At 37.7% G+C, this 26,409-nt stretch overlaps 1 protein-coding gene across 1 annotated transcript; it reads left to right on the forward strand.

Moving 5' to 3' along the window:
* The first annotated feature begins 8,973 nt into the window (after window positions 1-8,973).
* On the forward strand, window positions 8,974-26,156 carry nup98 (nucleoporin 98 and 96 precursor). The gene is made up of 33 exons (XM_059526656.1): window positions 8,974-9,164; window positions 10,347-10,456; window positions 10,572-10,667; window positions 11,092-11,274; window positions 11,398-11,537; window positions 11,645-11,752; window positions 11,945-12,128; window positions 12,205-12,383; window positions 13,754-13,885; window positions 14,055-14,187; window positions 14,360-14,452; window positions 14,539-14,682; window positions 14,814-14,947; window positions 15,085-15,272; window positions 15,375-15,494; window positions 15,574-15,857; window positions 15,947-16,060; window positions 18,635-18,773; window positions 18,882-19,059; window positions 19,153-19,305; window positions 20,275-20,493; window positions 20,576-20,702; window positions 20,839-21,256; window positions 21,354-21,586; window positions 22,084-22,353; window positions 22,453-22,610; window positions 22,689-22,829; window positions 23,118-23,272; window positions 23,374-23,595; window positions 23,712-23,953; window positions 24,268-24,422; window positions 24,510-24,621; window positions 24,810-26,156. The coding sequence occupies exons 2-33, from the start codon at window positions 10,375-10,377 to the stop codon at window positions 25,010-25,012; spliced, it is 5,439 nt and encodes a 1,812-aa protein (XP_059382639.1). The 5' UTR covers window positions 8,974-9,164; window positions 10,347-10,374; the 3' UTR covers window positions 25,013-26,156.
* Window positions 26,157-26,409: the final 253 nt, after the last annotated feature.

Below are 26,409 nucleotides of genomic sequence, written 5' to 3' on the forward strand. Positions count from 1 at the left end.
CAGCTTTACTTAATTTAACCTGTAGATCAACTGTTTGGGATTTGAGAGATCTAAAAGATCTACCTCTTCATTCCTTTCACACCTACATGCACAGGAACCCAAATAAATGATACATTCATACCATTATTATGTAATCTAAGGATTATCTACATTATTTCCCAGATACAATACTCATGAGAGATTACTACAACTACTTAATTTTTATTTCTTCGTTCTATCCACTGTAAACCTAATATTAGTGCTACCAAATGTACTGTATACGCAGATAAGTCATCTGTTGTGCTCTTTTTAATATTTTCCTTGCATTGTGGGATGTATACTGCAGCACATGTGCAAGCATTTTCAGGGTTCTTTGAACCATCTGTAAATAAAATTATTTTATTGGTGAAATGCAACTCCATATAGGCTAGTTTTTAACTATACACCAGACAGGCATAAGTTTCGATTTTCTTTTTATTTCTTCCTGTATTTGCAAGTCAATTACTGGCATTACAAACTTCCAAGGGGTACCTTCTGAGTTAGGAACTGTTGGACAGTATTGTATTGTATGTAAACATGTCTTCCTTGCTTTTGCACTTCCTATCCATCCAAAACTCCTCAAACTGAATTTATTATGTACCCTACACTCTTGTACTATTGCTTTTGTAGGGTGTAACTCACTATGCCCTTGTATGTTAACCCAATATGCAAGCATAAATGTAAGTCTTCTAAAGCTTGGAGGGATCTCCACAATTTCTACCTGTAAAGACGTTACTGGAAATTATTTAAATGCTCCACTACATGTTCTTAGCGCTTGAGTATGCTCTATGTCTATGTTTGTTTCTGATGGTGACATAAAGTATAAGCTATACACCCATAGTCAAATGTTGACCTAATAAGAGCCCAGTATCAGTGTTGACAATTTAGCTACTTTGTAGCTAGATTTAGTGACATCCCCGCCCCTTTTGAGACTTTTTTTTTAAGTTTAGGGTCAAAAATTGCAACTTCTTGGACAAACCTTATTTAAGTTCTCATCTTCCCACTGATTTATAATCATCTTTATATAGATCAATGAATTTGCCATTATGATGTCATCTAGTGACATTTAACTACAAGATTTAGCTATTTTCAACTGAAAGCAGTTGGCAACACTGCCCAGCATATATTTCTCAATGAAGACCTAGTCGCTCCACAATCTAGTCCAGGCAAACAACGCAAGACATTATTTATTTTCTTACATTTTGATTTAATTTTATCAATTTCAACTTTCCATCTAAAAGAACCCCCAAAAATCTAATTACCCTAACCTGTTCAAGTTCTTGGTCATTTAACTTTAATTTAAAAAAAAAAAAAATATATATATATATATATATATATGTTTCTTAGAAAAACAAAATACCTGTGATTTATATATGTACTAGTCTTCTTCTTCTTCTTCTTCTTCTTTTTTGTTTTATTGGCAACCGCACTTAACAGTGCATTACTGCCATCACCCGGTAGCTTGGATCTTGGATCAGAAACATTTCTAATCACCCCCCCCCCCCCCCCCCCCCCAAAAAAAAAAAACCCACTGGCGCTGCGTGTTCAGCTCCTCCAGCTTCCACCCCTTTAACTCCCGTAACCTTCCGTAACCTTATTTACCTCCAAATCTACTTACCATGTCTCAGAATATACTCATCCACATCTTCTACCTTTCTCTACAAGCCTAAATACATATTAATCCTATATTCTCTTCATTAAACCAGTATTATTCAAAAACTGAAACAACACATTAACCATACTATTTCCTATATCTGAGTCTAATATACTCTTTAATGTTAACTCTTTCCCTTCATTCTTCCATAATTCTTCTCTTAGCACTTCTCTTTTTTCATCATACCTATTACAATTAATAATCACATGTTCTACAGTTTCACTCTGTCCACATTTCTCACACAAACCTGTTGGATGCTTAGATATTAAGTGTAATGTTTTATTCAAACTGGTATGTCCCACCCTTAGTCTTGTAATTATACTTTCCTCCCTTCTATTTCTCCCTGTTTTTCTACCTTTTCCCACTTTCTTTTGTATTGCATATACATGTCTCCCTTTACTCTCATTATCCCAATATTGTTGCCACTTTTTACTCATTTTCTCTTTTATTACTGATTTAATTCCTTTTAAACTATGTTGTAACTCAATTTCTACCATCTCTTCATCTACTGCTTGTTTAGCTAATTTATCTGCTTCCTCATTGTCTTTAATTCCCACATGCGCTGGGACCCACATAAACTGTACCTCTATTTTAATTTGGTTCAATTCAAAGAGATTTTGAAGAATTTCCATGATTAAATCTGGTCTTGATTCTGACTTTTGATTATCAATACTAATTATTGCTGAATAAGAATCTGAACATATGACTGCATTTTGAATTTTCCTTTCCTTAATTATTTGTACTCCTAGCAGAATAGCCATCAACTCACCTGTATACACCGACAAATGATCACTAATTCTAGCTTTTTTCTTCACCATTAACTTTGGCACATTGACTGCCACTCCTATTCTACTTCCTTTTTTAGAAGCATCTGTGTATATCTGTATATTATCTCCATACGTTATTCTTAAATACTCATTTGCTCTCATTACTTCCATCTCATTATTTCCTTCATTCTGTCTTATCTTCAGTAATGTTAAATCTACTACCGGCTGAGGAATAATCCATATAGGAGTATGCATATATATTACTCTTGGTACACATCTATAATTGTCTATCCCCATCTCCTTAATATCTTCTTCTACCACCCACCCAAAACTCTTATGTTTCTTTATTCCTTGTTCCCAACATTTTCCTAATATTTTCCTTGTTGGATGTACCTCATTCTGACTATTAAGATTTGTCCAATACACAGCCATTAACTGTTGTCTTCTAATATTAAGCGGCATTTCATTTATCTCTATTTGCATTGCTGCTATAGGTGTTGTTGGATATGCTCCACAGCAAATTCTCAATGCCTGTGCTTGAATTCTATCCAATTTCTCTAACTGTGACTTTGCTGCCAACCCATATGCTATACTTCCATAATCTAGTACAGATCTTATCATTGCTATATATACTGTTTGAAGTGCCCCTCTATCTGCTCCCCACTCTTGTCCTGCCATACATTTCATTATATTTAACACTCTTTTACACCTATTCACTATCTTATCAATATGTTCTTTCCATGTAAGTCTAGTATCTAGCCACATTCCCAAGAATCTAACTGATGTTACTCGTGCCATATTCCTGTTATATATCCTTAACTTCCATTCATTACCTACTTTCTTGTTGGAAAATATTATAACTTGTGACTTCTCCACCGATAACTTAAATCCCCACTTATATGACCATTTAACTACCTCATCCACAGCCTTCTGCATTTTCCCCATAATGAACTTATTGTTTCTCCCTCTGAACCACAAAGCCCCATCATCTGCAAACAGTGATCTACCAACACTCCTATCCACCTTACTAAATATATCATTTATCATTATTATAAAAAGTACTGGACTTATCACACTTCCCTGAGGAGTACCATTTTCTATTATTCCTTGAGATGATATAGTATCTCGTACTCTCACCCTTATTACTCATTGCTTAAGAAAGTCATTAACCCAATTAAACATTCTTCCCCCTACCCCCATCTCTTCCAACTTAATCATCAGACCCTCCATCCATAACATATCATAGGCTTTTTCAATATCAAGAAACACATCAATTACTGATTCTTTATTTGACAGAGCTTTCTTTATTTCCACTTCCAAACACATAACTGGATCCATAGTTCCTCTTCCTACCCTGAATCCACTTTGAAAAGGTGTTAATTGTCCTTCTTTTTCCAAAAAATATACTAACCTATCCGTTATCATTCTCTCCATCACTTTACCTACATGAGAAGTAAGGGCTATTGGCCTATAGCTAGCCGGCTTACTTGGATCCTTCCCTGGTTTCTTTATTGGCAATATCAATGCTTCTTTCCAACTTTGCGGTAGCACCCCCATTTCCCACACTTTATTATAGAATCCTAACATTACTCTCAACGATTCCTCACTTAACTGCTTGATCATATAATAGCTGATTTCATCTTGCCCTGGAGTAGTTTCTCTCATTTTCCTCAGCGCTCGCTTTAGTTCCGACATTTAAAACGGGACATCCATCATATCATCTCTTTTCTGTCTTTTTCCCAATAGATGAGGATGCTCTCGTAATACTTCCTCCCTCTCCCTCTTAAACTCTTCAGTCAGATTTTCCGTACTGTTTACTTTTATAAATGTATTACAAAACATTTCTGCTTTCTCACAGTTTTCTATTGCTATAACTTCCCCTTCATTTAAAACAGGATATTCCATATCTTTCCTTATTCCATTCATCCTTCTGATCATACTCCATACTTCTCCTATTGGTGTACTTCTCCCTATTCTATCACAGAAATTTCTCCAATGTTGTCTTTTTGCCCTTCTTACCACCTCTTTAACCTTTGCTTGTTCTCTCTTATATTTGATTAAATCTGTATAATTATGCATTCTTCTTGCCTTCTAGTATGCTCTCCTTTTCCTTCTAATAGCTACATCACACTCCTTATTCCACCATGGTACCATTTTTGTCTTTCTTCTTCCTTTACCCTTAGGAATATTACTTACTGCTGCTTTTTTCATAACTCCTATAATTTTCTCATTTATAGCTTCTATATCATCTACCCTTCTTATTTCATTTATGTCTAAACCCTCCTCCACCCTTTTCACATATTCAGTCCAGTTAGCTTTTTCATACTTCCATCTCCCTTCTCTTCTCTCACTTCTTTCTACACAATTATTCATATTGGTACACATTTCAATCAAAATAGGAAAGTGGTCACTACCTATAGTACATTTCCTTAATACCCTCCAGTTAATTATTCCCCCTAACCTACTTTTTACAAGAGTTAAATCCAACACCGCTTCTTGACCTGTTCTCATGTCTACTCGTGTAGCTCCCCTATCATTCATACAGATCAAATTCATCTCATCCATCAATTCTTCAACCACCTTCCCATTTCTGTCAGTTACACTTCCTCCCCACATACTACTATGGGCATTGAAATCCCCACACCATATCACCCTCTCTCTACTTTGCCCTTCTATCTCCAGCATATCTTCCAATGTCATTTGTCTACATGGATTATAAAAATTTATTATTACAACACTCTTATCATCCTTCCATACCTCCACCACCACATATTCCATTTCTCTTCCTTTCCCCACCATTCTATACTGTATTTCAGATTTAATGAAAGTAACACACCCACCACCATTTCCCTCTTCCCGATCTCTTCTCACAGAAACATACCCTTTAATTACAAAATCAAATTTAGGTTTCAGCCAAGACTCTTGTACACATATTACATCTGGCTTTTCCTCCATCTTATTTAGATAACCCTTAAATTCCAGTCCATTAGCCACCAAACTCCTAGCATTCCATTGTAAAATTACTAACATCAAAATTATTGTCCATCCCATGATTCTTGACTAGGCTGTATTTCTAAAGTTAGACCATCTCTAACCATTTCCCATGTTAGCCCTTTGATATCCATGAACCGCTCTGCTGCTCTCACTATTATCTGTATCTTTTCTGTTCTTCTTTCAGTCTGCGCTGAACAATTTATGACCTCTGCCATGAATAACACAAAACTCTTTTTACTTACTATCATTGTGTCATCCGATTTTTCCCTTTCCTTTTCTTCATTTCTGATTTGATCTTTCCACATCTCCTTCTCCTCACTCTCTTTCTTTTTCCTTGAGTCTACTTTTTTAACTGCTTCCGCATATGACAGCTTATTTCCATCTCTTTCCTTCTGAATTTCTACTGCTCTCTTTCTCACTTCACATCCTCCATATGCCACATTATGGGCTCCTCCACAATTACAACATTTTGCCTCCACACCTCTTCCACATTTTCCGTACTCATGTTCTTCCCCACAGTGTGCACATCTCTTTTTGGCTCTGCATACACTCGCAATATGACCATATCTCTGGCAGTTATAGCATCTCAGCGGAGCACGCACATATTCTCTCACCCGAAAGCTAACATATCCAATCATCACTTTACTTGGTAGCATTCCTCCACTTTCAAAACGCAACATTACAGAAAGACTTTCTTCCTTATTCCCTTCCCTATTCCTTTGCAATCGTTTTGCTTCAATTACATTTCCTCCTTTAATATTTATCATCAACTCTACCATAGTGACATCCAATGCTACCCCTGTAATTACTCCACATACCCATGATTTTCCACCTGTTTGATTACAACTTGAAATCACTTGTTTACACACAACCTTCATTTTCATCACCTTATCCCTCTGCTCCTCATTATCACAAATCACCAATAATGCTCCATCCTGAAGTACTCTTGCACCCCTAATCTCTCCTGATTGTTTCCTCAACTCCTTTGTTAACTCAATTGGGTTTACCCCTTTTACTCCTTGTCCCTCTTTAAATCTTACAATCATTTTTATTTCCTCTCTCCTTTCACTTATTACCCCCCTTTCACTATCCTCATCTGTACCTACTGAATCATCTTCATTATCTTTCTTCCTCTTATTATTTGCTTTTTCAACACTTTTTATTCTCCCTCCGTCCAATTGTGTCCGACCCATCTCATCACTTTCATCTTCAATCTCTAATTCATCAATTCTAGCTCTTGTTTCTGATCCAGCCTCCTCTTTTTTCTTTTTCCTCGATTTCCCAATCGTATTCTTCTTATTTCAGCAACTTTTATACTTAAAGCAATTCAGTATAATTTATTTCAAACACTCACGATGGTTGCAAACACAAGTTAGTCTAACTTCCGTTTCCGGTCCGTTCCGAAAAAAGACTTCTTCTGTCTTCTTCTTCTTCTTCTTTTTATATGGCGGTTGGCAACCAGCTTTCGGTGCATTACCGCCACCAGCTGGACTGGAGTGTGGATCAAGGGTCGACCTACACTTCGTTAAATTCTATTTAATAATCCAGTAATCTTCAAAAAAGTAAACAAAAAAGAAAAACAAATTTCACCAGATCCTCTTTGCAATATATCATGCAAATTTAATGTCATCTGATTCTCACCAAGTTGCGAAATTAATCTTTGTCTGGCTTGATAATATTTAGGACAATACATAATTACATGCTCTATAGTCTCTTGACTATTGCAATATTCACATATTCCATCTACATGTTTTTTCATTATAAATAATGTTCTATTTAATCCTGTATGACCTAGCCTCATTCTAGATACCACATCTTCTTCACGCTTACTTCTACATGTGTTCCTGTTCTTTCCCACTTTTCCTTGAATTCTATACAAATGTCTTCCAGACTTTTCATTGTCCCATAAACACTGCCATTTTCCATTAATTTTTGCTTTAATTATACTTTTAATTTCAGCTTTACTGTATTTAATATTTACCTCTACTTCAGACTTCTCTGCTGCTTTTTTCGCACATTTGTCAGCCAATTCATTACCTCCTACACCTATATGAGCTGGTACCCATATAAATGTAATACTAATACCAGACTTAATCAGATTGTTTGCTAATTGCATTATTTCGAACACTATGTCCTGTCTAGACTCAGAGTGAAGATGCTTTAGGCTTATCAAAGCTGAACTAGAGTCTGAAGCTATCACAGCTTGTTTAGGTCTATTGCTCTCTACCCACATCACTGCCATCCATATTGCTATCATTTCTGCTGTATATACAGCTAAATCATCATTAATTCTGTTAGCAAATTCAATGTTTAATTGAGGGATAACATAAGCAATTCCCATTTTCTTATCAGTCCGTTTAGACGCATCAGTATACAATATAATTCCTTCTTTATATTTGCTTGTTATATACTTGTGAGCCCTGTAATGATTCCATTAACCTCCTTTTCCTCCAATAAGCCTAAATCGACTGGAACTTCTGACAATATCCAAGGAGGTACCACTGGATATATTACCGAAGGGCTTATTTCCAGATCACTGATTCCCATTGATATTACCTTCTGCCTTATTGTCCAACCAAAACTTCTTATTAGGTCATTTCCTCTCTCTTGACACTGCCCTAGAACTGATTGACTCATATGTTTTCCAGTATGACCCCTCAAATTTGCCCAGTACACAATAGATAGCTGATCTCTTCTCAGATGGAGAGGCATCTCCCCCATCTCTACCTGTATTGCTGCCACTGACGTGGTCTTAATTGCCCCGCAGCATAACCTCAACCCTTGGTTCTGAATTATATCTAATTTCTTTAACAATGTTTTAGCAGCCGATCCATACACTATACACCCATAATCCAATACCGATCTCATCAGCCCTGTATAAATGGCTTTAAGAGCAGGTCTACTTGCTCACTAGTCTTCTTCTTGAGGATCTACGAGTTTAGAGTAGACGCCACTAGGCGTACTGCCCTCTACAGGCCCTCTTCCCGAACCCTAACATCTGCTCCTTTCTTTCTGCCAGCTACTGGAAAAACCTACGAACACACAAAACCTAATTAACTCACACATTAACTCACTCAATAGTTTGTATCAACTCGTGTGTTGATCATCCTAAATATATTGGGTTGTGGTTGATGTACGTACGACTCCAACTGTATGATACTTTAACGCTAACAACAAAAACACGTTAATAAAGGATTGCTTATTTTAACAACCTTTACATTTACCGAATTAGCCATTAACTGTGCATTAACATCTTATATACAAATAATTGAAAATTGCTAAGGACGTGTTATATTTGAAATGGGCCTATATTTCTGCACGCATTTACGTTGATTTCAAAATAATAATTCCAAATGTCCAAGGGGCATGTTTATAGGTTTCCATGTTGGACTGGAAAATTAAACAGGAGTACGCATACCAACAACATAATCTTCTCCTAAACGAACATTTATATAAAAACATCCGCCACGTGTATATATTACATGAAAAGGCGAACTGAAGGGTATAAACACGTGATGCGTGATGACGTCTCAGGTCTTAATATGACGCTGATTGCTCTCGGCTAGCTAGCTGCGTTGTTTCCCTCCATCAACACTGAGCAGAGACCGAAAGTTAGCAAGTTGCTATCCTAAACGGACAACTTCGGATTCACGTTTGTTATAAATTCCGAGCTTTTCGAGTGAGGAATTCTTTGCTTGACGTTTGATTTACTAATCTGTGCAAAATAAACGGTAAGTCTGATTAAATTTGTTTGATGGCTAAAGTGCGTTTCAAGCCTGACTGCTAGCAAGTTAGCATTTGTAGTGAGCCATGTGAAAGTAGAAACTTTGCGTATGGTATTTGTATGTGTGTATGGTAGATTAAATAAATCGAAAGGTTTTTGAAACGGGTTACATTTTAAATCGATTTATAGAAGCTCGCTACAGCTCCACGTATTTGTATTTGAAACAAACTTTAATGTAAGTACATGACGGCTACCTTTTTTGGCTCCTAGCTGCGTTGGTTCGCACTTGTCCGTGCAAACTGGTTCTCTCAGGTTTAAACCGGCGCATACCAAAAAATATATTGAAATGTATTGGTAAGTTTTAGATATTAATTATCAAACCACGCACAAAAACAAAACGAATTACACATTCCCACAGGCCATAGGTCAACTGAAATTAAATTTCTGGCGCCTAACATCGCTATACACTTCAGAACTGGCAAGAACAATAATAGACTTCACAAGTTATTTAACGATACTTGAAACAAATTTATTTACCGCACATCTGACACATTATGTTTATGTTTTTGTGCTGTTTTGAAATTTTATATTCGTGTTCTCACATTTATCTCTGCTTTACCTTTAGGTTATAGCTGGTGCACTTTGACTTCTCGTGAAAGAACATTTGTTTCTTTATGGATATTTTAATAAATATGAAAATGAATTATTTAGATTTTGTGGCTGTGTACAAGCTACCATTCATAGTTTATAAAAGCAACTTTATTAACCCTGCAAAGCCTGACATATGAAAAAATTGTAAGAATAATCAAATAGACAGTTTTATTTACCCCCCCCCCCCCCCCCTTGTTTTTTATGTATTAAAGAAACACCTTAGTGTGTGTGTATATATATATATATATATATATATATATATATATATAGCAAATAAAAAAAAAATATGAATTTTGGTGCCTTTGCTGTTATTTTACATTGCTTTATGTTTCGCCCATGTTTTAGCAATGTAATACAATGATGAATCTTAACATGAAAATCTAAAGTCTTAAGATTATGAGCAAAATTCAGCATGGTAGTGACCAAAATGTTGGAACAACTAATAATAACCATATATGTACTGAATAAATTGATTGTTAGAAAATCAGCTGAAGTGTATTTCCTGTGCTAGAGCTGAAAGCTTTTGTCTTTTGTGCAGACATATGCAGGCTCTATAGCAGTGCAAGATGTTCAACAAATCTTTTGGTGCTGCTCCCTTTGGGGGAGGGACGGGAGGATTTGGGACTACTTCAACATTTGGACAACAAAGTAAGTTAAGAAGTATGCCAAGGTATTTTATATGTAAAGAAATTTGAGTTAATTAATATTGAATATTGAATTAATACTGTACAGAGTCAAATAACTTTGTTACCTTTATCACCAGATACTGGATTTGGAGCAGCAGGGGGCTTTGGATCTGCAGCATTTGGGGCAACAAACAACACCGGGGGACTGTTCGGAACCACCCAGAACAAACCTGGTATGCTGTTTTCTGTAGCTGGAAGTGTATGCAGAATCTCACAGCCATCTTTAAATGCCTATAAATCAATCAGTTTTTAGAGATGTAACAGGACAACGTGATCCTGCCTGTTGATTTTGCAGGACCTGTAGTTCTCACTGATTTGATTTTACTCTGCATTTTAGTCATTTGCAAAATAGAGCAAGATAGTGGTGACTTAAGCTGTAATAGACCAAAAATTGCTGCTGAATAAATCATCTCTAAAGTCAGTTTGCTAATAATGAATGCATCCAATTCTATCAGGTGTTGACTCACTGAGAAAACTTGGCTGACAATTATTGCTGTAAAGGTGGTTTTGAGAAAAGATTGTTTAAGAGTAGTCCGATAAGAATGTTGTATTTAGTCAAAAGTGTGATTTGTATTAAAATATGTATCTGTCCTCAAGGTGGCCTATTTGGCTCAAGTACCTTCAGTCAGCCTGTCACATCCTCCACCAGTAGTGGGTTTGGGTTTGGTGCTACCAGTGGCACATCAAACAGCCTTTTTGGAAGCACCAACACTGGAGGTGGAGGATTGTTTTCCCAGCAGAATAATGCATTTGGTGCCAACAAGCCAGCCACTTTTGGCAGTAAGTTTCCTGCAGCATTCCAATGTAGCTAAAAATATTTGATTTATTGTAGAAGTAGTGTCTTGGATTAAAATAATAGCTCCGATATAATGGACCTAAATAACTGTTTGAATTGCTTTGCAGCTTTCGGTACCAGCACCAGTAGCGGTGGATTATTCGGAACAACCAACACAACATCCAACCCTTTTGGAGGAACATCAGGCTCTTTGTTTGGGACCTCAAGTTTCACTGCTGCTCCCCCTGGCACAACAATCAAATTCAATGTTCGTTTAGAAATTATTATACTTTCATTTTTTTCCCCTTTATACTGGTAATTTAGCTTATTTTTCATACATTGTTTTATACCTAAATCTTTTGCATTTTGCTGCAGCCACTAACTGGGAGTGACACAATGGTAAAAGGAGGTGTAACAACCAGCATCAACACCAAACACCAGTGTATCACTGCCATGAAGGAATACGAGAACAAATCCCTAGAGGTGTGCTGGATTCTCTTGTTGTGATAGTTGTTTTAGTACTTGGCAGCCTGCTGAAATTGTCACAAGCACTGTTTTTCAGGTCCTTTGATAAACAGTCTGCAGAGAACAAAATGTGTAACAAATCTGTTGTCTAGAGTTTTTAGGATTTAAAGCCATGTTTAAATATCTATGCCTTTTTTTCTTTGATTTTAGGAATTGAGGTTTGAGGATTACCAGGCAGGAAGGAAGGGTCCCTCCAACCCCATGGCAGCTGGCACAGGTGGCCTCTTTGGTGCAGCAGCCACACCTACTCCCAGTACTGGCACTGGACTCTTTGGATCCTCTGCTCCAAACACTGGCTTCAGCTTCGGCCAGAACAAGGCCTCATTTGGCACAAGTAAGTGGTTCTTTCTTAATTTTTTTTTTTTTTGATTTTTTTTTTTTTTTGAGTATGCTAAGTCTTTGCACTGCAGGCACTGGGGCATTTGGTACAACTACAGGAAGTTTATTTGGCCAGCCGCAGCAGCAGCAGCAGCAGCAACAACAACAGCAGCAGCAGCAGCAACAGCAAGGTTCCAGTCTCTTCAAGCCATTTGGCTCCGCTACCACCACCCAAAACAACGCTTTCTCCTTTGGCAACAGCAGCAGCATGGTGAGTTTCAGCAGTAGAAAAATTCTGCACTGACTTAACTAAAAATTCTTAACTGATCTTATTAAACTAACATCTGGGCCCAAATCATAAGGCTAAAAGTTGCTCATAAATTACTGATTTAGGAAAAAATGTTAGACATAATGGGTGTCAATCCTAAATTTAGGACTTCTAAATGTTTGCTCTGAGTATTTCACAAAGTGTTTTAGTGCTAAACTAGCTCCTAAATCTGTGAAAGGTTAGGAGTAGTAGGCTACTAGTGATTAAGACCAAGCCACAAACAATTCCTAAGATGGCTGTTGCCAGGCAATTTGCCTCTGAACGTAAATATTTTAGAAACATTTGATGAAAATTAATGACCTTTTAGAAATGTATCATCAGAGGTTGCCCCAATTCCAAATTTTCCTTTGATTATATCTTTGTTTTCATTAACCAATTTGGCAAGAACTTACAGCTGTTCTTTCGTCCAGTTTTTTACTATCAGCCATGATTATTCTACTCTGTTAATTTTAAGGCTGTTTATATGCATATGCATTATATATGCATTTTGCTAATTGTTTTTGAGAAGCTTACATGTATGAGGCTGACAAAAAGCTGAGCATGTACTTTTTTAATTTGTGACACTTATCCTGAACATTTTAAAATCTTTATTTGAACCAAACCTGTTTTGTTCATCTTCGGAACACAATTTAAGAGATTTTGGATGAAAACCGGGAGGCTTGTGATTGTCCCATAGACTGCCAAGTAAGTTACACTGTCAAAGTCCAGAAAAGTATGAAAGACGTTGTCAGAGTAGTCCATCTGCCATCATCTAACATTATAATACTTTCTCGTATGCCGTCATCATTAAGCAAATAAGCATTTATATCATTTAAAAAAATCTTTGAATGAATAATGAATATTTAATATAATAATAGCTTCAGGACAACAAATACAAAGCGCATGTGAAAGTCTGTCAGTGCGTGAGTTCTGTGCATCTAATAGTACTGCATTCCAAACGGCATAAATGAAAGCAAAGCTAAAATAAAACACGGCGCGTGGAAGCACAGACTGCCAAGCAATGTACACGTGTCTCACAGTGCAAATTCAGTGCAATGAAGCCAGCCACGTCTCTAGCACGCACACGTGCCAAATGCGGGAGAAATAAACAAGCTCCGAATCAATTCTGAAATGTTCAGAATCGTTGAGGAGAGAATCGCGATGCATTGGAGAATCTATTTTTTTCTCCCACCCCTATGTGGGGATGGTTTTTAAGAGAGAACCCACAGCTAAAACTTTTACTGCTATTTAGGAGAACTCTTAGTGGTAAGATCAAATGTTTTGTGAATGAGCCCTGGTTAATGCTGCGCTTCATCCAATATTTTATTTTTAAGGGGATGTTTGGCAACACGGCTGCCACTCAGGCTGGAGGACTGTTTGGAAACACTAACACAAGTTCTGCCACAGGCTTCGGTACAGGAATTTTCGGCCAAACGAACACTGGCTTTGGAAATGTGGGAACACAGGTGACTTCTGGAGAGGATATAGTTACTTTTTTTTTTTTTTTTTTTTTTTTTAACCTTTCACTTTTCTGTTTTTTTTTTTTTTCAAAGTAAATTTTAGGTTTTCAAATGTAAGTTAGAATTATTTTGCATTGTTTTACTAAATGGTTAACTTGTCCTCTTTATTTCACAGAGTCTTTTTGGTAATAAGCCTGCTGGATTTGGCACCACCACCACTAGCGCACCCTCCTTTGGAACAGGCACTGGTCTGTTTGCAAATAAGCCTACGCTTACTCTAGGGGCTAACACAAACACCTCAACCTTTGGTAAGCCTTTAACAATAAAGTTGTATAATGTTAACACTGCCTAGTATTTGCTATAATCAAATTATCCTCAGTTTTGGTGAAGTGGTGGGTGCCATTTCGACAGTGTGCACTTAGATATGATCTAGAAATTCTGATATTTCTTCTCAAATGTCAATGTTGGTGTACTTTAAAGGATTTGGTGCAGCTGGTACTGGTGGGGGTCTCTTTGGGAACAAAACTGCTCCAACAGGCCTGGGAACAGGACTGGGAACTGGCTTTGGAGGAGGTATCTTTTAAGGAGCATGATTTTTGTTGTCATTTGTTATTGTATGAATGAAAACATGGTTTTTGAGTATTAGTCTGTATTTTCAGTTGTAGGAGCTGGCCAGACATCTTTGTTTGGGAACAACCAGAACAAGCTGGGCTCCACCCTAGGGTCAGTGGGCACCTTCGGGACTGGAGGCTTCAACACTGGAGCCAATACTCTGAATTTTGGGGCTCCTCAACAGCCTGTTGGTCAGTGCAGATGCTTCATAAATGATTTCATTCCCATAATTGTTTGTGGTCATGTTAAATTGAGTACTTCAGGTGAGGTAGAGCTCTTTGAGATTCTGTAAAAAATAAATGGTATACTGTTTTGTTCACAGCTCTGACTGACCCTAATGCGTCAGCTGCGCAGCAGGCTGTCCTCCAACAGCAGATCAATGCATTGGCCTACTCTCCTTTTGGAGACTCACCCCTCTTCAGAAATCCACTTTCAGACCCAAAGAAAAAGGAAGAGGTTTGATTTTAGTTTACAGGGCCCTTACACATATTGTTTTTTTAATAGATCAGTGAGGGACTCTGTAAAAGACCACTTGTTTTTTTTCACCATTTGGCACAGTACATGTCCTGCTAACATATTTTCTCCATCATTAGCGTCTGAAGCCCACAAATCCAGCTGCCCAGAAAGCCCTGACTACCCCTACTCAGTACAAACTGACCCCTCGTCCTGCCACCCGTGTTCGTCCCAAAGCTCTGTCCTCCTCGGGCTCCTCCAAATCTCAGCTCTTTGATGGACTTGATGATAATGAACCATCTCTTAACAATGGAGCCTTCATGCCTAGGTAAGAACCTGAGGTCATAACTCCAGCTACTCTTATTGCTTATGGTAGCTCAAGATGTAGTGCGCTAACTAAAGTGTTCCTGTCTGCATGTTTTTCTTTTAGGAAGAGCATAAAGAAGCTTGTTTTGAAGAATCTGAATAACAGCAGTCTGTATAACAGCTCTATGAACAGAGAGGCTGATGACTTGGCCTCCCCTTCAGAATACCCACAAAACGGGCTCCGGTAAGTTCACACTAGTTTCGAACCATTAAGTTAGTGAAGATGCAACCATATATTTCAATGTTTTCCTGTCACGCTTTAGTCTAAGTATGGATGAAGGAGAGACCAGAGATGTAACTGTGGAGAGAAGTGGGGAGGATGATCTGGAGGTCTCAAAGTTCTACACAAACCCGATCACCAAACCAATTCCACACGCCCAGCCAAGCCCCTTGCTACAAGACACAATCTTGGAGTTCAACATGCGGGGAACTGCCAGTCATCGCAATGGCCTGGAGGCTAGCAGCGAGGACATATCTTTAGCAGAGGATTCCATTCAGGAGGAGAGAGATGAGGAGCTGGAGGCTCTGAGACCACCTCACCCAGCCGGTATGCTTGTCTCGGTTGATATTCTTCAAAACATGCTGTACTTAATAGGCTACAAATCTATTTCTGATATTACTTCTGTCCTTTCTCAGGTATAGTTCTTTCCCGTATGGGCTACTACACCATCCCATCAATGGAAGAGCTGGGAAGGATGTTGAATGAGAACGGGGAGTGTATTGTGGAGAACTTCACTGTCGGCAGGAAAGGTAAAAGTATTGCATGAAGCAGCACCATGCACCAAAAACAAATTATAATCTACTCTAGTCAGCATTTGAAGTGGATCAAAAACTTTTGTCAAAGTTGTTCTAAAACCTTAATGGGTTAGTTCACCCAAAAATCTAAATTATGTCATTAATGACTCTCATTATTGATTCATTAATTCATTAATGATTAACGACCCTCATGTCGTTCCAAACCGTTAAGACTTCCGTTCATCTTTGGAACACAGTTTAAGATATTTTCGATTTAGTCCGAGAGCTTTCTGTCCCTCCATTGAAAATATATGTACGGTATACTATCCATTAGGGCTGCAACAAACGATTATTTTGATAGTCGGTTAATCTAACAATTATTAGACCAATTAATCACTAATCGTTGATTATTTTACTGATTAATCAATAGAGTTTGATCGATTATTCAGCTCTAATCACTTCAGCTTTGGGAAATAATATTATGGAATTACAATTATTATACAATTAATTTATACAAATAAATATATTTGAGACAAAATGAGATGACAGAAACTTTATTTACCATTTAATTACTATATGAAAATCAACTGAAGGACACATCATTCTGCCTAACATCTCCTTTCGTAAGTGTATTTTATGGATAACAAAACAAAGTTAAGTGATTAGATGTTTTATTTTTGGATAAACCACAATATTCACAATATACACTACCAAATTTTTTAACAGTAACATTGTTTTTAAAACAGTATCTTCTGCTCATCAAGCCTGCATGTATTTGATCCAAAGTTCAGCAAAAACAGTAACATTTTGAAAGATTTTTTACTATTTAAAACAACGGTTTTTGAATATATTTTAAAATGTAATTTTTTCCTGTGATTTCAAGGCTGAATTTTTAGCATCATTACTCCAGTCACATGATCCTTCAGAAAGCATTTCATTTTAATATACTGATTTGCTGCTCCAAAAAACATAATTATCATTATTGAAACAGCTGAATATAATTTTTTCAGGTGTCTTTGATGAATAGAAAGTTCAGAAGATCAGCATTTATCTGAAATATAAATCTTTTGTAACATTATAAATGTCAATTTAAAGCATTCTTGCCAAATAGAAGTATTAATTTCTATAATAACCCCCCCCCCAACCCCAATAAAAAAATAAAAAAAATGAAGCTTTTGAATGGTATTGCATGTAATGTTACAAAAGCTTTTTATTTCAGATAAATTCTGATCTTTATATTCATCAAAGAATCCTGAAAAAAAAATGTACTCAACTGTTTTGAATATTGATGATAATAATAATCTTTCTTTAGCAGCAAATCATAATATTAGAATTTCTGAAGATCATGTGACACTGAAGACTGGAGTAAATTCAGCTTTGATCACAATAATAAATTACATTTTAAAATATATTCAAACAAAGCAGTTATTTTAAATCATAAAAATATTGCGCAATATTACAGCTTTTGCTGTATTTTGGATCAAATAAATGCAGGCTTGGTGAGCAGAAGAAACTTCTCTCTTAAAATACTTTACTGGGTTATGATATTCAAAACAGTACTGAGCTAGATTAAGCTTTGATCTCTGCAAACCAAAACTATCACATTAATCAAATATTTAATAATGTTTAATATCGTAAAGCTGCTTGATTTAAGGTATTGAATAAAAATACTATAGACGTGACATGAATGCTTTACTGAGCTCGTGCAAACATCCACATCGGTGTAATAAGATGCATTTTTAACTGCTGCTTTCACACTGCTGTTTTTTTTTTTTTTTTTTTTTTTCGTTATTGAGAGGAAGGCAGGCGTGATATATTTTCATATCCAAAGGCCATTCGGTTCGGCTCGGGTGCGTTTCTCTCACAGTAAAAGGTTTCTCTGAACAGTGCCGAGCGCGGTGTCTCTTCTTTTGAATTGCATAGGGGAGGACTGAATGAGAGTCTTGTGCTACAGCGCCACACTGGTCAAACCGCATTATTGCAGGCTCAAGTTAGGTCAAATTAAAATCAAACGACTACTCGACAAAAAAAAATATTTGTCTACAATTTTTTATTGTCGATAATGTCGACTAATTGTTTTAGCCCTACTGTCCATGTCCTAAAAGTTAATAAAACCATCATCAAAGTAGTCCATGTGACATCAGAGGGTCAGTTAGAATTTGTTGAAGCATTGAAAATACATTTTGGTACAAAAATAAAAAAAAATGACGACTTTATCCAGCATTGTCTTCTCTTCTGGGTCTGTTGTGAGTGCGTTCACGACACTGTTGACGTGTTATGTTTGTTATTGGGCGCACCAGAAAACACGTCAGGAGCGTCGTGAACCGTGGATACCGTACATTCATTTTCAATGGAGGGACAGAAAGCTCTCGGACTAAATCTAAAATATTGTAAACTGTGATGAATGGAACGGGTTTAGAACGACATGAGGGCGAGTCATTAATGACATCATTTTTGGGTGAACTAACCCTTTAACCAAAATGTGTTCTTGTCTTAAGACAACTTTGAACATTTATCAACTTCAAATGCTGACTACTGTAAGTAGCACATGAGTGGAGAATGAAAATGTTTTTTTTTTTTTTTTTGCAGGCTATGGATCAGTTTTCTTCTCTGGTGAAGTGAATCTTACTGACATGAACCTGGATGAGATTGTGCACTTCAGGCGTAAGGAGATAATTGTGTACCCTGATGACAAAGACAAGCCTCCTGTTGGAGAGGGACTAAACAGGTAATGTGCATGGATTGCTTTTTGCCTCTTCCTCAAATGCTTTGGTCGCTCTTTAAAACTGAGTTTCTTTTTGTTGTTGCAATGTACTTTGTATCTTGTAACACACAGACGTGCCGAGGTGACTCTAGATGGTGTGTGGCCAAATGACAAGACAACATGCTCTCAGATTAAGAGTCTAGACAGGCTGACTGAGATGAACTATGAGGGCCGGCTTGAGGCAGCCTCGCGTAAACAGGGCGCCCGTTTCTTGGAATACCGACCTGAAACTGGCTCCTGGGTCTTTGAGGTAAGTGCGTATTCACCATATTCCATTTACGTCTCTATTGACTTATCTTGAATTGCATAGTTATCTCAAATGTAACCAATAAACCCTTTACAGGTGGCCCACTTCTCAAAGTACGGACTCCAGGAATCTGATGAAGAAGAGGAAGTCCCCCCGGCAAAGCTTGACCTGAAGAAGCTGAAGACAGGTGTTCCACCTGGGATCCCGCAGCTTCCACTGACCCAGCAGCAGATGGCACCACAGGCTCAGGTAGACTGGGGAACACACTGGGTCTGACACACATTGGTCTCCAGGACCACTAAAGTGCACTTTTACCTGCTGTTGTCCCCACAGTCCAGATCAATACTAGCAGCGGGGAGAAAGCAAAGAGATTTAGTGGTTCAAATGCTTTTCATTTGTGATGCCAAGAGATCAGAAGTTATTGAAATGCTGTGCAGACATTTTAAATATTAAGAGCTTACAGAGAAAGTTAATTATAAGGGGAGTTGCCTTTTATCTAATTTAGTTTGTAAAGCTGACCTTTCTTCTTTGCAGTTGAAATTAACAGGTGCTTTAAATGTAAAGACTAGACTTTTTGTTTGAATTTTCAGTGGAATATAAATTTTTACAGCATTCTCTTTAATGAAAATATTAATTTGTTTAGACAGAATGATAATACAGGGGTAATTCTGAATGTGTTTTGAGTGGAATAAGTTGCAGCTAGGCATTATGCTTGGGTTCTTTTATCTTTGCCAAAATATGAAGCATGTTTGTATGTTATATTTCTGTAACACACAAGCAAAGAGTTTGTTTGACCATTTGTATTTTAGATTTACTTTTAACAGGTGATTTGAAAAATATTACATGCAGTCTGTCTAATATTTTACAAGTATGAGCTTGTGGGGTTTCAGATTGTTTAGTTGGAAGTATAGCAGTGAAATATGTATAAGTGGCACTGTGTGAATTTGTTTTGGTTTTGTCATGTATTTTACTGAAAAATAAAGGTACAATAAAGAAAATGTTTGTCAGGACAATTCATGGCTACACAATGCTTTCATAGCAATGTTTTGAATAGGAAGCAACTAGAACCTTGATGTCTTAAATTATTTTGGTAAATTATAATTGCTTTCTGTCAACTAATTTCGCTAAAGGGGCCTGATAGGGATGAAAAATTAGTTTTAACTTCTCTACACTTGGATCGAGAGTGACGACTTGATCTCTTTGTATCCATGTGTGTAGAGTACAGCAGTTCTTGAGCTGCTCAGCCGTGTGTCGGAGTTGGACAGTGACATGGCTGACATTACTCAAGAACACCTGGCAGACAGTGTTTTGGGTGATGAGGATGGAGAGAGAACTTTGGAGGAGAAGCTGAGATCTGAGACTCCTGCTGAGCACGAGCCAGTGTCTGCATCGAGTCAGATTGCTTCCTCAATGGGCATCAACCCTCATACCTTACAGGTAGCGTGTGTGTAACAAAGTCATAGATTAGAAATGAGTCATATTCTGTTGATTTAATTTGTTGATTTTGTTTTCTAAACAGATCATGAAGGCCTCTCTCTTTGCAGAAGATGATGAATGTGACTTGTTTCAAGAGCATGGTGCTTTAAAGCTCCTACAGGATGTGGCTTCCCCCAAAGTCTTGCTTTCTGGAGCTGGTCGGCAATCAAGTATGCCAGTCTTATATATATATATATATATATATATATATATATATATATATATATATATATAAAATACAATTTACATAATAGTGGGAAATATACTTCTTGAAACATGTCTGATATTGTGGCTTTTCTATCACAGTTGGAGCCCTTTTACAAACCAAGTTCGCCTCAGGAGGAGGACTTTTTTCCCAGTTGCCAGAGGCTCCTTTTAGTGGAATACCTCAGAGGCTTAGCAAGTCACTAGCATCAGAATCTCCATGGCCATCTTTGGGTCCTTCCTTCCTGTTGCCAGCCCCTCCTCAAGAACCTACTCTTCGGACTGTTGGGGCCCGCAGGCTTGGGGGGCCAGTACCTCTGGAGAGCTCCATAACTCTAGGAAAAAGCCGTCTGCTGATGGATGCTGCTTTGTTCAGAGGGCGATCTTTCAGAGTGGGCTGGGGTCCCAACTGGACGCTGGTGCACTGTGGAGATCAACTTAGTGTCACAGAGGCAATGAAGCAGCAGTCGGCAGAGATCATGGGATTTGGTTTCTTACCCAAACCTACCAAAAGCAAACCGTAAGTTTAACGTCTCTATAGTTTATCAGTGCACACAATGCACAACTAAAGTGCAGCAGAATGTTTCTGAATTTTTCCTTTTGTTGCATCATACTAGGATCACTGAAAGTCCATTTAAAGTGCGTATGGAGCAGGTGGTCGGTCTGGAGCCCAAACAATCAGCAGAGAGCCTTGCTCTGTATCACAGACCACTGGAGATTGGTCTAAAGCACAGCACAATCAACACAGAGGACTATTGTCCCTTCATCCAGCCAGCAAAAGGAGTGGATGCTCTGCATGGGTATGCAGATTGGATTATGGAAGTCAACAAAGATATAAGAGGAGGGGATGGTATGCAGTGCTTTCTTGTTGTTTTCTTCTCCCTTTCTCAAGATAATTTATAAATCTATAATCATTTACTCGCTCTTAAGTTGTTCCAAACCTTAATATTTTGAAGATTATAGTTAACCAATCAGTTTTTGGACCCCATTGACTTCCAATATTATGGAGGGGGGGGTGGAATGGGTCAACGGGAACCATAACTTTTTTCCTTTTCTTATATTTAGCTATTGACAGTAAAGTCATTTATAGTGCTACAGAGCAGTTCAATTAAAAAAAGTTCAGTTCAAAAAAAGCAGTTCAAAGCAGTGCTTTTTTGTTTTATTAACTTTCTACTCACTTTTTAAATTTTACTAACCTTTAGACAGTTGTTTGTGTATATATAAAATTCTTAATGGATGTTAAATAATTTGAAAAATAAATGTATATGCATAATGTGTGTCTATGTATGTATGTATTTATGTTATAGATTGCTGATATTATTAAATCAGTTTGATTTTCCACATTAGCTTGTCTGGCCCATTGGCGCCAAGTTTGGACCTTGTGTGCTGCTCTTTGGGGTCGTCTGGGTGACCGGGATGTGGAGACTGAGCAATACTCAGATTACCAGCAGCAGCTTGAGAGGCGGAGGAGTTTCTCGCACTGGCTCTCTGAGTGTGCGGCTGAATGCATTGAGGAGGAGGTGGGCCGAGCCCTTAAGCGTAGCCATGCTGAGGCCATATTCAGTTACCTTACTGGCCACTGCATAAGCAAGGCCTGCAAATTGTCCCAGAAGAGTGGTGAGTGTGCAGATTTTTTGCTCCTGAATGCTTAATGTCAAGTCCCATGCCGTACAAAAACATTAGTGGTTCTAATAAATATGGTGTTTGTGTGTGTAGGGGACCATCGTCTTGCTCTGTTGCTGTCTCAGGCTGTTGGCTCTCAGTTTTGTAGAGATCTATTGGCTCTGCAGCTCAGTGACTGGAACAGCATGCAGACCGACTCCTTCATAGAGGAGGACAGGCTGCGAATATTTGCTTTGCTTGCAGGAAAACCAGTAAGTATACCATTAAATCTAGATGCATGTTTTTTTGTTTATGGTTTATAATTTGAATTTTTTATTTTTTTTTTAAAGGTGTGGCAGTCAACAGACAGTTGTATAAACGTGTGCTCCGAGCTTGACTGGAAGCGATGTGTTGCTGTCCATCTCTGGTACATGCTGCCTCCCACTGCATCTGTAGCCGATGCACTCGCCAAATATGAATCTGCATTTCAGGTACCTCATGTCATGGTGTAGTTTTTGTTTTCTAATTTATTCGATCAAAAATGCTTTATCTTTGTGAAATATTACAATAAAAATCTGTGTCAGTGACTTTTGTTTAAAATCAGTCCAGTAAGAATAAGAGTATTTGAAGAATTGGAATTAGTTCTAATAGAATTATGTACCATGGCAACTAGCAACAGCAAATCTGTCATGTCTGCACCCCCTTGTTGAGAGATTCTTGATCACACAAATACAGTTAAAACAGCATTTTAAAATATATAAATTACACAGGTATTTCAGGGTTCAGAGGAAGTGAAAAGGTATGCTTGCCCTCCTTTACCTCCTTACATGGATGAACTTGAGTTGTTGGGTTTGGATGAAGAGATGGATGAGACCGAATCCAAAAAGCCACTCTATGACATCTGCTTCCACCTGCTCAAACTTTACAGTGACAGGTTTGTAATAGTGTCCACTTTCTTTCCTGATTTTGAATTAATGATTGTGTCCATAGCTTGTCTATTTATGCGGGCTGATTTTATCATATTTTCCTCTTTAGGCACTATAGCCTTCAACCGCTACTAGATCCCAGCACAGTAACTGCTGATCATTTGGACTACCGGCTGAGCTGGCACCTGTGGAACGTATTGCAGGCTCTTAACTACAACCACCTGTCCACCTCATGCCAGGGCTTGCTGCATGCCAGCTATGCTGCCCAACTGGAGAGTGCGGGATTATGGGAGATGGCAATCTTCGTGCTGCTGCACATACCTGACTCTGGGTAAGTGTCTGCTCTGTTCAAAGTACTCATTTAGTCCTTGATAGGTTTGATATGATCAACATGAGTTGAGTGATTGTACATGAGATGATTTCCATTTTTTTTGTAACTGCTTGCAGGCGGAGAGAGAGTGCAGTGAGAGAGATGCTCAACTTGCATTGCTCCCTTGAGGAGACAGAAGAGTCGATGGAGAAAGAGCAGTTTCTCACAGAAAAGTTGTTAATCCCCATCCAGTGGATCCATCAGGCCAAGGCAATCCGTGCTTGTAGAGAGGGAGACAAACGTAGTGAGGCTTTGCACCTTTACAAGGCCGGCCATTGGAATCACTGCCATCGGCTTGTCATCCAGCACCTGGCCTCAGGTTTGAATAAACCAAAAGCCTGCAAACATTCCTCTTTTAAAAAAAAAAAAAGTCACATCTGCAGCAGTCCAAGCTACATTAAGTAAATCTGACTGAAACGGCATGACTTAAGCATTTTCTAGCTGCGCTTTCGAGTTTGGGTTGTAACTAAAATAAAATTGGTTACCTGACTGAAAAACATCTATAAAAGTATACAAAGTAAATATTGTAAATCTGTATCTTCTGATTTAACTTTTTTTTTTTTTTTAGCTTCTGATGAATTCTGTAATAAACTGTATGATTGTACTAACTGTACTGTGTTTTTTTCCCCTCAGACTGCATCATTAACGATAATCATAAGTACCTTCTGGAATTCCTAGAGGGGTTAGCACTGCCAGAGCGCAGTGTTAAGATTCAGGACTGGGACACGTCTGGACGAGTCTACCTTGATTACATCCATGTCATTCAGACGCTGCAGGACATCCAACAGGTATTCTTGCTGCTCAGGATAGTTTGTTTAACAAGAACAAAAGTTTAACAAACTACAAATGTGATTGTCTTCTACTTTTATCTCTAGACGGAAAGCCCAGGTTATGAGCTGGAGCGACTGCATACAGAGGTGACGTCTCTCTGCAGTAGAATAGAGCGCCTCCCCTGCTCCAAAGCTAAAGACAGACTTGCGCAGTCAGGTCGGAAAATCATTTGCTTTGTTTTGTGGGAACTTTATACTGCAATGTTGCTGCCAAGTTAAATTCAACTGCTTTTCTTGTTAATTCATGGAACTGGCTATTATGTTCTGTTACATTATGTTCCTCAGTGCCTCAAGTTTGTAACCTCATTTGATTAACATTAACCCTGCATCTCTCTTTCCTTATAGAGATGGCCAAACGTGTGGCTAACATCCTTCGGGTGGTCTTGAGTCTCCAGCAAGGTGGTGAAGGCACCCCAGATCCCAGACACATCCCTCTTTGCCAGCTTGCGCCACACATTGGACGTCTACCCATGCCGGAGGACTATGCTTTAGAGGAACTCCGCAGCCTTACTCAGTCGTACCTGCAAGAGTATGTTATCAGTCACTGAATATCAAGATAAAAGTTTCTCAGTCAGTTCTGCAGTAATAACATGAGTCTTGATTGGGTTAACCTTTTGGCACTCCAATTATATGGCTGTTTCAGGCCGTGGTTGATCTTTAGATGCATATTTAGGCACAATACTTGTGAATAAAGCATTCCCTTGTGTGTTTGTGTAGGAGCTTTTTCCCCCTTTCAAATCCTATATTGTAGTTATTGAAATGAATGTGAGTGTCTTGAATAGTTAAAAGTATCTCTTTGAATACACCTGTTGATTTCATCTTCCCAAGATACTCGGAGGGAAAATGCCAGATTTGAGAACTTATACATTTGTCTGTTAAGTAAGTTGCATTGTGATCTATCATCTGATCCATTCTAAGATAAAATACATTGTATTCTGGCCACCAAACAATACATAAAGACTTAAAAATGTAAACATTTTCTTTGGACCATTTTTTTTCAGTCAGTGTTTTTAAATCTTAGTGTAACAGTGTGTATACCTTTTGTAAGTACAGTATTTTATTGCTCCCATGGACTTCCTTGGTCTATAAGTTGCAAGCGTGCTTCTGTGGGTGTAAATGATGGTTGCTCAACCTGGCATATAATAAGGTTTGGTTTTTTTGAGGACGTTAGCCATTTGTTATTTAAAATGAATCTCTCTTGACACCAAAATATATGGCAACCGTTAAAAATGTAAAAGTGTGGGCCTATCTATTTTTTTAGGGTTTTCGACATGTTGAAGGTTTGCCTAATGTAAAACGAAATAAATTCAATTCTATTGATCAAAGAAGTTGATAGAAATATATTTTGGGTTTCTAAAGTGTTGGTGATTCGCTGATCTTTAATCAAAGTCAGCCTGACATCTCTTCTGATTAGGATAGGGTTTTACTGATGCAGTTACATTACAGCATTATGTAAACCCCTCATCCTCTCAGATATTTTTTTATTTTTTTGTTTCAGTGCTACAAATGCTTCAGCCACTAGTAATGCGCTTGACTCCTCTGATTATTTTCTAAAAACATTGTAAACATTAAACAGATTATGTTTCAGGTAATTAGGATTTTTTGAATTGGTGTTTGTGGCTGTCAGATTATTGCAATGCATGAATGTGCTTAATTCTTTTATAAAACGAAGAATAAAATTTCATTTAAAAATCTGCGTATTTGCGTTCTGTTTTTATATATATAGAGAGAGAGGGAGTGGTTCAGAACTTAGACCAATATCTGGCGTATGAATGAAAGTTTTATATTTATATATATATATATATATATATATATATATATGCACACACAAATTATTTCAGAATAACCTAATTATTAAACTATTACCAATTATTAAATTACTAAAAGTAAAGAAAAAATATCTTTCACTTTACCATACCACACACCTTTTTCTCGAGCTCGACGC

The sequence above is a fragment of the Carassius carassius genome, chromosome 36 (genome assembly GCF_963082965.1).
Source record: "Carassius carassius chromosome 36, fCarCar2.1, whole genome shotgun sequence".
Taxonomy (NCBI): Eukaryota; Metazoa; Chordata; class Actinopteri; order Cypriniformes; family Cyprinidae; genus Carassius; species Carassius carassius.

Bases quoted from the DNA above. Each gene is read 5' to 3' on its own strand.
- nup98 (XM_059526656.1), top strand. From the start codon at position 10,375: ATGTTCAACAAATCTTTTGGTGCTGCTCCCTTTGGGGGAGGGACGGGA. The intron at 19,306-20,274 runs GTAGACTGGGGA...CCATGTGTGTAG, and splicing joins AGATGGCACCACAGGCTCAG to AGTACAGCAGTTCTTGAGCT. The intron at 22,354-22,452 runs GTGAGTGTGCAG...TTGTGTGTGTAG, and splicing joins CAAATTGTCCCAGAAGAGTG to GGGACCATCGTCTTGCTCTG.